This window comes from Condylura cristata, unplaced genomic scaffold (assembly GCF_000260355.1).
Source record: "Condylura cristata isolate star-nosed mole 26May11 unplaced genomic scaffold, ConCri1.0 scaffold00004, whole genome shotgun sequence".
Classification (NCBI taxonomy): Eukaryota; Metazoa; Chordata; class Mammalia; order Eulipotyphla; family Talpidae; genus Condylura; species Condylura cristata.
In genome coordinates this window covers 50,809,119-50,822,913 of record NW_004567105.1, presented here as the reverse complement: position 1 = coordinate 50,822,913, position 13,795 = coordinate 50,809,119, and the positions used below count along the sequence as shown (strand labels likewise).

At 36.9% G+C, this 13,795-nt stretch overlaps 1 protein-coding gene and 1 long non-coding RNA gene across 2 annotated transcripts in view; both read left to right on the top strand.

The window, feature by feature from the left end:
- LOC105854758 overlaps positions 1-10,527 on the top strand; it is a 33,911-nt gene extending 23,384 nt beyond the window's left edge. The window contains exons 2-3 of the long non-coding RNA XR_001146279.1: positions 1,807-1,905; positions 10,475-10,527. This is a non-coding gene — a long non-coding RNA (uncharacterized LOC105854758). The remainder of the gene's footprint in view (positions 1-1,806; positions 1,906-10,474) is intronic.
- A 3,056-nt stretch (positions 10,528-13,583) lies between these two features.
- ATXN7 (ataxin 7) overlaps positions 13,584-13,795 on the top strand; it is an 85,206-nt gene continuing 84,994 nt past the window's right edge. The window contains exon 1 of the mRNA XM_012735163.1: positions 13,584-13,730. Coding sequence (XP_012590617.1) covers positions 13,584-13,730 — 147 coding nt within the window. The remainder of the gene's footprint in view (positions 13,731-13,795) is intronic.

Below are 13,795 nucleotides of genomic sequence, written 5' to 3'. Positions count from 1 at the left end.
CCTACTAGAGTTCTCTATCCCAATCTAAGCAGAGAAGTTACTGTTTGTAAATACTTATTTTTAGTTACTACCAGTACCATTTTTTATAGGAATGGGGTTTTCCTTTAAAAAGCACACAGAGTAGTTAATGGAGAATTCTTTAAAAGGGAAGCACTGTCTTAGGGTAGATTTCATGGTACCTAAAAATCTAATGATGCCCTTGGATACTTTGGCGATATAGCTGGAGCATCCTGATAGAAAAACTGAAAAATAGCTTGACCTAGTGAAATGCAATAAGATCAAGCATTGACTCTAATCTGATGCGGTGTTGTTTCGCCTACACCTCCACTCTACTGTGAAGGAATCACCACCAGTGAGGTGAATGGTTATCTTATCTCTAATAGAACATCTTTATTGGCTCTCTCTATCCTAATAATTTGTAGATTCCTTTGAGTGATTTTGCTTAGTTGTAAAATGTTTAGAATACAAAGAAATTATTTTTGGCTGAGAACAGACATGTTAAGCATGATAGTAACTTTTATTGGAAACAAGGCAGAGAGGCAACACTACTTTAGTGAGAGGGAAATACCTAAAAGATAGGGCACTGGGTAGGAATAAGAAATCTGTAGAAGCAGCATCTGACTGTTAAAGATTGTAGGAGTGGTTACTTTATAGAATGATTACATTACTGAATAACATTGTGTGGGTAAATAAAACTAGAACTAAAAAGAAGAGGGTAAAGATATAATTCAGAAATAATTTAGAAGTCAATAAAGATCATTATGAATTAATGTTCAAACCTAGCATGAATTTCAACCACACACTTTCAGAATTATTTTTTAGTATCTCGAATAGAAATATTTGATTTGCCGTCTTGAGTATGTGATAATAAAGAAGGTTGAGCAAAGTAATACTACCGCTTCTTGGTCTTGCTGGGGATTATATATCCAGAAAAAAAATGTACTATTAGTGAATTTTTCATATGAAATTAGCCTCTCTTGTGCTTTATACATTGTTCCCTAGCTTTGTCATTCCCTAGCTTTGTCCCTAGCTTTGTCATTCCTATTCTTGCTGTTTTTCTTTTGCTGCAAAATCAGGCTTAAAAATTCAGCTTAATTTCTAACTCTGGTTTGTTAATCTCTGGTCTCTTGACTCCTCAACCCACTGACTGCTTCTCCCCAAATTAATTCATATGGTAGCCACATTCTATTTGAAATATATATGTACAAACACATAGCTACAAAACTATGTAGATAATGGGAGGCATAATTTCCTGGGCTTTTAAGAAAATGGTTTAGTTGAGTTTTTTGTCTGTTTGTGGTTGTATGAATTGTTTCTATACACTGTTGAATGATAAAGGATAGCAGGATAGAGTAAACTCTCCAAATAATCTCATTCTGTGTGTGTGTGTGTGTGTGTGTGTGTGTGTGTGTGTGTGTGTGTGTGTGTGGTACTTATGTTTATATCTGTGATTCTGACAGTTTCATCAGTTTCATAGGAGTAGGCTTTCTGAATGGCCATTTAAAAAAATAAGGAAAATCTTATTAGTAGCAAATTCCACAGAGTGAAGATATCTTAAACCCCAGGAGAATGACACCTTATACATATTGAAATCATTTGTTCTTACTTTATTGCAAATACAGCCAATTAAGTTCATTTTAAAAAAAAGTTACATTTATGGTAAAATTGGTAAAGTTTCAAATTTTAACACTTTGACATTTCAAAGCACATATAATAATTTTGAAACATATGGGAAATAATGAGGCTGTACGTTTCTCTTTAGCTTTATCCATTGTTTCAGAAACTTTTGCCCTTTTCTTTTTGTAGATCTGAATAAAATTAAGAAGAAAGAGATTCCATAATCACAGCAGATGAAGAATCACTGGTAAAACAATCAAGATTTTTGGCTTACCCTCCAAAGAAAAGGTAACTGGTTGTTCAGAAAATGCTGAATAAATGCAGTCCTTCTGATTATATTAGAATTTGAGTTTTATCAAAAGAGGATAGTTAAAATATTTAAGGTATCAGAGTAAGATCTCACATTTTACATATAACCTTTACTAATATAAAATGATGGTAAATTTAGGAGTACAATATTAGCTGTTTGTTAAAACAAAAACTGCTAAATAACCACTGCCTCCCACCCCAAATTTATTAATAAGCTACAGGAAGACTTGGGAGACAGAAAAACCCCACAACCCCAATCCAGATCTATATTTGCCTAAGATGTTCTCTTGTGTTTCTTTCCCATTCTTCTTTCCCTAGCACCTGTTTTCTTCACATAAGCAAGGTAGGGCAAGGAAGATCCTAAAGCAAATTGTAAAATAGGCAGGAACTCTTTAGGCATGTTCTTTGGGCCTAGTGTCTTTGCTCTTTGCCCAGCCTTCCAGTTTCTCTGTGCTTGTGAGCAGTCCCAAATCTTTACAGAAACAACAGCCACCATTAGTTGAATTTCTCATTACATGTTCACCATTGTGCATTTACTATTTGAGGAGGCAGGTGGTTAAGTTTCACCTAGTGTGTAAGAGGAAAATTAATGAGGGAATATTGATTTAAAAGAAAAAAGATCTGATCTCCAATTTCTTCTGAAAGCAATGAGGGAGCTTAAAATTAAGTTACTGTTTAAGATGGGTCATGAAGAATAAAACTTTAAACAGAAGCCAAACAAGACAAAGCAAAGAAATATCAGTCTCTGAAGTTGGTCATCCTACTTTGGCAACAAACATGATACCTCAGACTGGTAGCAGTCTGTGAAGATAACATTTGACTGTTAACAAAGGGAAACAGGAGCTTCAGGACAGATGTGGCAATTCTAGTTAGGTGAAGACAACTATACTGGGCAACTATAAAATCTCTGCCTTCAAAATAGGGCCGTAATATTTGCTGTCATAAAGCCAAAAGGTCAGCATTACAGAGATTTCTTTCAGTGATCATCAACACCATTCATAGTGAAATGTCTGGAAAGTGCCAGAGAAGCAGGACTTTCCTAGATGGTGGATTCACATTAATTTACACTGATGGGATCTGGAACGGGAAGGTAGAGCAGAAACATGTTTGACAGAAATGTCATAGGATTTCTTTAGTCCATAACATTATAGCTATGTGTATTAGGATTATTCTTGGGGTGGAAGGAGAAAAATAGGTGGTTTCCAAATACTGCAGTTAGACTTATGCTCATTTGAATGCTATTCTGCTGAAAAATATTCTGGAAGTAAGAATGCTATTCTGGAATTCAGTGACAAGAGGCAGAAAAGGAAGTGTCACAAACTGAAGTCTACAGAGACCAGAGAGCTGCGGGAATGAAGTAGGCCAGGTGGAACTTTGAGAAACTGGGAAATTCATGACCAAGCTATAAGGACAATCCCTTGTCACTGCCAGCTGATTGCAGACCCAGTATCTATGCAACATGTATTTATTGTATGCCTACCTACATGCTATACTGTCTTCTGGATACTGGAGATTAACTAGTAAACCAAAGGGACAAAAGACCTTGGCCATTGTGACATTTACCCTTTTAATAGAAAGGAACAGATAGCAGTAAGTGTAGTAAGTAAATATATTATTATACATTATATTAGATGATGAGTGGGTAGAAAGAACAGGATAAGGGAATCAGAAGTGCTGATTTTTACCCTTATTTTTAAATAAGGGTAGTCAGGGTGGGACTTTTTGAGAATGCAAGATCTGAGCGCTAAGAGTGAAGGAGTAGAACAATGAGTTATCTCATCAGGGGATGGAGTGAACACAGGACCCTAACTGTCCAAACAACAGAAAGGAGAAAGAGATGGGCAAGCAAGCTGGAGAGTGGTAGGCTAGTGTACATAGCCTCATAGGACATCCAGTAGGCCTTGGCTTTTACTCTGAGAGAAGTAAGAGGCCACTGAAAGTTTCTGAGTCTCACTTCTTTTTAAATAAAACTACTGTTGTCACTATATTGATATAATCATTAGGGACCAAGGGTGAGACAGTGAGATCATTTAAACTGTGCTGTTGTAATAATGCAGAATGAAATGATGATGTTGGCAGATCTTCCAAATTTTTAAGGGAAATGAAATGTTTAATGATTTTTTCCTGGAGTTTTTTTGATGTTAGCAACTAATTAAAAAGCAGTTTGAGTGAACCTAAATAAAGCCATGGAGTTCTGCCTTCTGCTGACAGTTACCTAGAGTATAGAAGTGGTAAAGGAACTCAAAAGGAAAGTGAGAACTTTGGGCAGGCAAGTTGGGGAGGGTAAGAATTGATCTGAAACTCAAATGTAGGCTAGACTTCAACTAGTACATGAAGCTGAAGAAAGATGAAAGAAAAAAGATAATGGCATGAAATAGTTTACATTGGCCAAAAGGTGGAAGCAACTCAAATGTCTGTAAGCCATACTAAATGGTGGTGTAGCCACACATTGGAATATTATTCAGCCAAAAAGGGGAACAAATTCCTGACCTGCTATGACATTGATGAATCTCTTAAAGAAGCCATAGAGGAAAAGCCACATATTACATCTTGTCAATTATATAAAATAGACAAAAGAAACAACTTTATAGAGACAGAAAGATACAGTTTCCAAAGTTGGGAGGAATGGAGATGGAAATTGACTGCTAAATGGATTCTGAGTTTCCTGCTGGGGTGATGGAAATATTCTGGAACCAGATAGTGGTGAAGGGGACATCACATTGTGAATGGACTAAATGCCACTAAATTGTACATTTTAAAGTTGTACATTTTATGTTATGTGTATTTTAGCTCAATTTAAAAATATAATGGAATATTATTTGAGGACTACCTATTTCATGGGTTGTTTTAGGTAGAGTGCAGTTTTGTAAGAGGGAGTGCTGGGTGATAAAGCCAGGAAAAGGATTGTTTGACCAGATAGTGAAAGGTCTTGACTGCCAGGCCAAAGAGTTTAGAATCTTTTTGTTACTAGCTAAAAAATACAGCATCACAAACTCCATAATGAACACTGAAGAATTACATTATTTTGGGAATTCCAGTGAAGGGCTGACTTTAAGAGCAAGTCAGATGGCCCCTGATTTTATTATTTTGTAAAATTGCTATTCACCTGACAGGACTTTATTAAAACATTCTCTCAAAAAGATATCAACCAAAATAAATTGAGTACCTCTTTAAAAAAAATACTATAATTCCTATTTATGAGGTTTGTTGCCTTAAATTACTTAGTTAACTCTTTGAGGTGATGGGTGTGTCAACTAACTGTATTGTGACCATTTCACAATAATGTGTACGTCTAATCATGTTAGACACTTTAAACTTTTGCAAGTGTTATGTGTCAGTTTTATCTCAATAAAGCTGGAAAAATTTAAACATTATATAAAAATGTATGTCAATAAAAAGCCCCTTTAATAATAGCCTTTCACTTACTGCTGTGAATACAGAATTATCTAGACCATTTCTATGCACATACCCATCTTCATCATTATTACTTTGTACAAATTAGGTGCATGTTATATATAGTACTTGGCATATTGCTTTTAAAAACTTGTATCATGACTTTCTACTTCTTTTGAACTGCTACATTATAGGCGATATTTTCATTTGTAAAAATAAAAAAAGTTGAAATGTGAATGCCACTCATTTTTATTATAAGTCAGATTAGGTATCATAAAATATAAAAGTAACCAATACTTAATAAACACTTAGTATTGCCACATACTGTTCTTAGCATATTATTTCATTGACGCCTCTGAACAGTTCATTGGCTCCTCATAAAAATCTAATCTAAAAAGTTGCCCAGTGAGGCTCAGCGTTAGGTGGTCCTAAGGCCAGCTTTAGCTCCAACTGAGATTTGTCATGAGGAACTCTGTGGATACCTGGTATAAGATCACAATGATTTTTCAAGGGAAGTTAGTAAGGATTTTGTAGGAAGCTGTCTGTTTTATTTTAAAACAATTACTTTGTTGAGATATATGCAAACACTAAAAATTTATCCATTTAAAATGTACACTTTTGTAATTTTTAGTATAGTCACAGTATTGTATGAGCATCAGTTTTATTTAGGTGCTAAACATTTTCATCACCCCTAAAGGAGATCCCATTTCCTTGAAGCAGTCACTTTGTATACTTCCTTCTCCTCAGCCCCTAGAAGATACTCATCTATTTTTTTGCCTCTATAGATGTGTCTATGTGGACATTTCACATAAATGGCATCTTGTAATATGTGGCATTTTGTGTCTGGCTTCTTAGTGTGTTTCTGAGGTATATTCATGTAGCATGTTGATATATTTATACCTATTTACTAATACTTTATTCCTTTTAGAGAATGAATAACAATTTATTGCATGGGTAGATCATATTTTATTTATCCATTTGTCAGTTGATGGGCACTTAGGTTGCTTCCACCTAACTATTAGCTATTAAATAATATTGTTGTGAACATTGGTGTATAAGTATCTATTTGAGTCCCTGCCTTTAATACTTTGGAATACATACCTAGAAGTGAAATTACTATTACTGGATCATATTATAATTATGTGTTAAACCTTTAAAAGACCTGTCGAACTATTTTTCACAGAAGTCAGACCAATTTTACGTTCTCATCAGCAGTGAAAAGGATTTCAATTTCTACACTAACTTGCCAACATTTGTCATTTTCTTCATTTGTTTCTTTTTACTTGATAGTCACCTAGTTGGTATGTTTCATTTATGTTTCTCTAATAACATGCTGGTGAGCACTTTTGCTTTTGCTTATTGGTCATTTGTATTATCTTCTTGGAAAAATGTCTATTGAAATCCTTTGTATTGTAAAAGTTGGATTATTTATCATTTTTAAAGTAAGAGTTATTTATATTCACGCCCTTAATCAGATATGATTTGCAATTTCCCCACTCCATTCTATAGGTTGCTTTTCACAATTTTGTGAAGGACTTTGGTGCACAAAGCCTAAATAATTTTGATGAAGTTCAGTTTATCTTTTGATTCTGTTATGTAAGAAATACTTCAGTAACTACCCATTTGTGATTGCTGCTCAGATACCACTGAAACCATCTGGAAAATTCTAATATTCTGTAAAACAACAAAGGTAGATTCCTCACCAACAGCAATTTTGTTTCAGTTCATCTTTTCGACTCTTGATGTTCTTTCATTTAGAACAGGTTGGTGGGGAGGAGGATGCCATAGAATGTGGAGAAGGCAATCAATGGCTCTGGGGTCCTGTAGATTTTATGTAGATTAAGAGCTGGAAGGGGAATACAGGCCTTTATGAAACAGTGTGTTCTTCCAGGAAGCAGTTAGAACAAACCTAAATGGGCTATGAATCAAGGTACACACAAGGCTGTAGAAGTCCAGTGGTTTGCTGGACCTGTGACTTTGCATAGAACTGGTACTTTGTAAGGAAAGGGAAAAGGATGTGTTTTTTCCCTTGTGCTAATACACCTGCACTATAGTCCTGAACAATAGCCATTTAGCATTTTACTAACCAGTGTGGGGACATAGCTACTGCCCATCTTTTTTTTTTTAAGATTTATTTATTTATGTATACAGATATAGGCCAGAAGTGCAGGGGATGGGGCATTGAGAGGATTCACCAGAGACAGAGTAGGGAGCAGAACAGGCAGACTGACCAAGTATACTGCTGAGGGAAGAAGAGGGCAGGTCAGGAGAGGTCTGCAGCACCATGTGGACCATCTTCCTGGCTGGTTCTAAATGAAAGACCATCAAGAGTTGAACTTGTGCTTCAGTGGCTGGGGCCAACTTTGTAGTGCTGTGCTTTAACCCATTGTACCACCAGGGAGGGCCTGGCTACTACACATCTTAACAGTTTTTATGTGCCCAACTACAAATGATGCACTTACATTGGGAATGCAAACTGTTCATTCCTGGAAAACTTAAGCATATGTCTCATTGTCATATGGATTTCTACATATGTACTCTTAACTCCAGTCCATAAAATCGTGTGATTTAAGAATGGGGTTGAGTTTCCATGTAAGATGAATCAATACTTAGTTGAAGAAATAAAATTTCAGAGGGACCTGATTGAATGGTAGGATTTCAGCCAATAGAGGGAAGATAACTACAAATGGAATGGCCTATGTGAACAAAGGGTAGGTTTCTGGGATAGTGGAGGGAGAATGTGTTTAAAGCTATGATTTGCTCATTTTGGCTGAGCCATGGTAGTATACTTGCAGGAAGAAATGCAGTAAAAATGCTGAGGCTGCTGTCAGCACCAGCTACAGAGGACCTGATGTGATAAAAGTATTTATTGACTTTATTGGTCAGGAAGGACCCCCTAGAAATGGTAGCAGGGACTGACATAAAGAAAGCCATGACTTAGTCTGCAAGATTGATTTGGTAGTATAACATGGATAGATTAGAATTGGGGGCTTATGTGACAGGCATAGTGCTATTAATAATAGGGTACTTTGCACTATTAACTTTCTTAATGTTCCTCATAATGTTGATACTCCTGTTGTACTCATTTCATAGATGAGGAAACAGGAAGAGAAAGGCTAAAGTAATTTCCATGTAGTTACACAGCTACTAAGTACTAAGTGATAGAACTGGGATTCAACCCAACAGTTTGACTCTAGAACCTAAGCTCTTCACTGCTAGGTCCATAAAATATTAACGCTTACATCCACCTCAGTGAAAGCTGTATCATGCAAAGGTGACATCGTGAATTATTTTTAACTGTGTTTATTAATCTTTGCATTTTATTGCATCTGAGGCAGTGCACTAGAATTTTAGCTATACAGTCACCCTCTTTTTATAGCTGAATGTTGGTCTAGTGTTTCTATTTCTTTTCTAAAATTTAAACATTTCTATTTTTTTAAAACAATGTAACCGAAAAGTTTTAAATCAAGATTTAAAATCAGCTTTGTCAGTAATTTAAAACTAGAGATCATTTTTTAAATCCCTGGAGACATTTAGGGAATATTCTGTTTAAACTTATATTTTATTACCTTTTTGTGTATTTTTTCTTTCTCTTTCTCATTACTGGTGATTGTGTTGTAACAATTCATATGAAGCTACACATATATGATTAGGACAATAACCCAAAAGTTAGCAAGTAATTCAGTCTATAGAATGAGTATGTACAGGTTAATTCTTTTTTTTTTTTTTTAAGATTTATTTATTTATTCATACAGAACTGGGGTACAGGCCAGGATGTGGAGGGTGAAAGGATACACCAGAGAGAGACCGGGGAGCAGAACAGGCAGATCAATGAAGCACACTGCTGAGGGAAGCAGCGGGCGGGGTCAGGAGAGGTCTGCCGTGCCATGTGGTCACCTCCGGGGCAGGCAGGGATCGAACTCATGAGGAAGTGGCTTTCGCTTCTTAATGCTGTGCTTTAACCCGCTGCGCCACCAGGGAGGGCCCTCACAGGTTAATTCTTTATAAAGATAATTACTCCTCATCTCTAAGTCTCCACTTTTGCACCTATCCTTATTATCCTATTTTGCATTTGATTTTGTGCTCTTTCAGCCACTGAGTTAGATGATTTTCTTCCTTCCACTTGTTCTCTCCTTACTGGAATATTGTTGTATTCATGACAGGCTCTAAGGTAGTTCCTAAAAGGGAGTATGGTTAAGGAGGGACTTGCTTGTCAGTACCCCATATGCAGAAGAGAACCCTGGATCTATATAAAGAAGAAAGGAAAAAAGAAGTTGACCAGTAAGGGAGAGAGTATGAGAACAATGGCTCAGTCAGTTTCAGTAGAGGGATAGAAACCAAAGTCAATACATTCTTAATTCAGTGTATCTAAGATTCTTGGTACTCAAATGACTGCACTTTTGGGCTATTGATAATGAAGAATCTGTTACCAACTCCCAGTTTGCACAGATAATACATGGTCATTGTTGGTTTTCAAGTTTATTAAAAGATTGCATTGGACCAGTGTTTTTTTCCCAAATAAAAATCTGGTTTTGTGAGTTCTTTCCCCAGGAAACTTTTAGCTGACTTTAGCCTTTTATATTTGTTTATTTTAAAGATCTCGTTGGCTATATAAAATAGTTCATGAGTTGGGCAAAACCCATATTACATTAAGCCTGATAAGTGGATTTAAAATCTGAAAACATCAACTTTGCTTTTTTTTTTACATTGAGTGATGCTTTTGCTCTTTGAACAAAGCATTTTACAAGTGAATCTGCTGTGCAAAGAATCCTTTTTGTAAAGAAAGACCTTGTTACCCTTGGCACCTACTGGGAACATCCCTAAATTTGGACAGTGAAGTAAGGCTGTATTTTAAATGCATCCCTGAAAGGGATGAAATGTTCAGAATTTGGCAGCATTTCACTTCTAATGGCCTAGTTCTTAAGCTACATACAGTCAAATTGGTGGTGACGGCTTTATTCATAGGAATATTTTTTAATGAATTAAATTTACCCCCTATTTCCTACTCTTCTTATGTCCTCATGATAATCACTATGTTTGTTCATCCTGGTACCTACCAGAATATCCTTATATATGGTAGAGAATCAGGAACTGTTTGAAAATCTGAGTCCTCATCATTCAAACCTTATATATAATGTGTACTTGATCTCTGCAGGCAGATACTGAAGAGGCTCATAGCTATTAGACATCATCAAAAGAACACTGACAAGAGGACTGATTGGTAGTCTGTAATGTATATTACTATATTAAAATAATTATTAAATGAACGTAATATTGTTGGTCATTTTCTTATTGGATTATTTTGGGTATTGAGAATGATTATTTAAATTAAGAGATTGGGTTCTTTATTATGGCTTGGTAGTAAAATCAAGTAATTGAGTTTCTGTTGTACTTTTTGTTTATGACAGGAGGAAACTTAGATAAAGTGCCCATTGTATAAGAAACATATTTAAAATGTTGCCCAAATTTGAGTATCATATTTGGAAACTGCACTTTCCAGGGTAGCAGTTTTGACTCTTGTTGATGACTTATTCAAATTATTAGGAAATCCCAACCAACTGTGGATATCAGAAACTGTCATTTCCTTCTAGAAGGGTTAGGAATTTCTTATTGGTAAAGAGATTGTGATCAACTGGCTACAGTAGAAGAGCATTAGTGAGGAGATGCCAGAAATTGCCCATTTTTCTCTTGGTCTCCATATACTTGGTAATAAATTTTGAAGATCAGACTTGCTTCTTCAATTGCTCATTTGACATATGTACTCTACTAAGTGTTTATTTTATGTTAAGTTCTGCCTGGTGCTTTCCATGAATCTTTTCAAGGTATCCTCAGAAAAGAAGCCCCATTTTGTCTGTATTTTACAGATTATGAAACTGAGGTATGATAAGTGAGGTAACTTATTTAGATTACATAACTTGTCAATGGGACAGCTACTATATGACCTTAGAAGGAGTTTATAGGAACTAGCTCAGAGCCTTCCCTCATTTTCCTTGTCTGTAAATTATAAATAATACAACTTGTACTTTACACCATAGTGAATATTAGTTGAAATAATGAAGTATTTTTGGCAAGGCTCGGCACCTAGTAAGTGCTCAATAATTGATCACTGCTACTAGTAGTAACTTGTTTTAATAACTAGCATTAATATTTGGAGGGTATTTACTATTTTTTCACTTTAAGCCCTGTTGTGTTTATTGAACGAATCAAAAAAAGTTATGAAGCAGGCTTAGGGACAAAAGTTGAAGTGTAAATCGCCGATCATATTGACCCCCATTGGTAGGAAGTCATTTATGAATCTTGAGGTTTTATCACATGTACAAAAGAGGGAATCAAGCAGTGTTTTGAGGAAGTACTTCATATTGCATTCTTCCTCTCACATTCCTTTATGCAGGAATCAGAAGGGCAATACACAGTAGGTAAACTACATTTGGTATCTATATAGATCTATCTAATCTATAACTAGGTGACCCTAAACTTTGCTTTTTTTTTTGTTTTGTAGTTTTATTTATTTATGCATATACGAACTGGGGTATAGGCCAGAGGTGTGGGGGGTGAGAGGATTCACCAGAAACAGAGTAGGGAATAGAACAGGCAGATTGACTGAAATACACTGCTGAGGGAAGCAGCAGGTTGAGACTGAAGTCTGCTGTGCCAGTTGGTTCAGCTCTCTGATGAGGGATCAGAGGATGGAACTGCAGTGGCCCAGTGGCGGTGGATAGCTTCATAGTGCTGTGCTTTAATCCCTTGTGCCACCAGCGAGGCTAAACTTTTCTTTTTAATGGCAGCTCCAAATACCATTAAAATTCAAATGTTTATTTATTTTAAATGTAGAATTATAAAATTCAGAGTAAATCATAAATTACTCTGTCTGCCTGAAAGCAGAAGTGAGGTGTTGTTTTTTTTTTTAATGGGATTTTATAGATTTGTCAGTGATTCAGGATAAATCAAAAATTGAAAGTCTGCATTGGGGATATCTAAGATTGGGGACCTGAATTAAAAGTTAGGAACCCTGTTACCAAAGCAATTGTTTTATTCATGTGTTTTCTTATTGATACTCATATGTAGGAAGTTAAAGCTTTGGTAATGAACTTTTTATTCTTCCCATCATTTCTACTGTTTTTGGTTATTTTGTTTTTACTGTTCAGATAAGAACAGGAAACACCCAAAGTTTCACTTTTTGGAACTTATGACTGTATGTAATCCAGGAATAATTTTACACACTTATTGTCTAACGCGCCCTCTTATTTTACACACTTATTGTCACACAGGCCCTCTCTGCAAGAACACTGAGTTAAGTTTAGGTTGCAGCAGCATTTATTATTTTCTACTCATTTTTAACATCTTTGTGTGGAAGCAATTTGGACTTTGTTTTTTTAGCACAGAAATCGGTCCCCTTTAACACCAGATGTTCCAGATATAAAAAATCTATAACCCCTCTCTCCAACCCTAGGTGCAGCTTTGAGTGTGATATTACTGCCTTGTGAAACATGATCAGAATCCTTGTTTGTATCTCATGATCAGCTTCAAACAGTAAAAATGAGAACACTTAAAGTGCTTGGTGTGGTCTGCTACGGTTTCAAGTATTTCGCATACTTTAATTCATTAAGTAATCTTTTATTTTACCATTTTGACCCAAAAAGCCAAGCCAAAGCTTTTGCACACGTGCCTGTGCTTTTTTTTGGGGGGGAGGGGTGCTAAGTTTTGTGGGTCAGTGCTTAATTTAGTGAACAAAATGTGACAGAAGACAGTGTCTTCTAACACAATTTCTGGGAATGCTGCACATTGCCCTATGTCCTGGGTTCCTGCCCTGCCGGGAAAAAACTATAACCATAAAAAGGAAAGACTAACAGGCTTAAAAGCGAGTTCGATTTTAAATAGCAAGACTGATTTTTAATCCTGGGGTGAATACGTCACTTTCAGGAGAAATGGAAGGGAAAATGGAGAAATTTCGGTTCCTGTCTTCAAAACATCTCTTCTCCACTCCACCTTATTCTCACGTCGTCTCCTATTATTGAACAAGTTCAAGTACTCTGGGCGCTGCTCTGTGACTTTCAGTAGTGGGCCAGGGGTGAGCCCCGAGCTTCCGACGGCACCTGGGCCGCATTTCCTCGCCAGCCAGTGATTTCCTATAAGCTGGGCGTCCGCTCAGCGATTTCTTCCCATTCATGCTTTTGACAGCTGCGCGGCCTCCAGAGAGCGGAGAGCAAAGTGTTCCCTTCACCAGCCCCTGGGCCCCGGGTCCGGACCCCAGTCTGGAGCGCCCAATGTCGATCACAGTTGACGGTGTTTCGGGCCGGTCGGTAGGCCGGCCGGCCTCTTCCATAGGTGGCTGCGTTTCCGACTTCGCCCTGGCTCCACTCCGGGGGCTTGACGTGCAAACTTCGCCCGAGCGCGCTGAGAGGGAGGGACCGGCGAGGGGGAGGAGGCGGCGGGAGGCGCCTCCGCTTAAGGGAGCCGGCCCGGCGCCGCCGCTGGG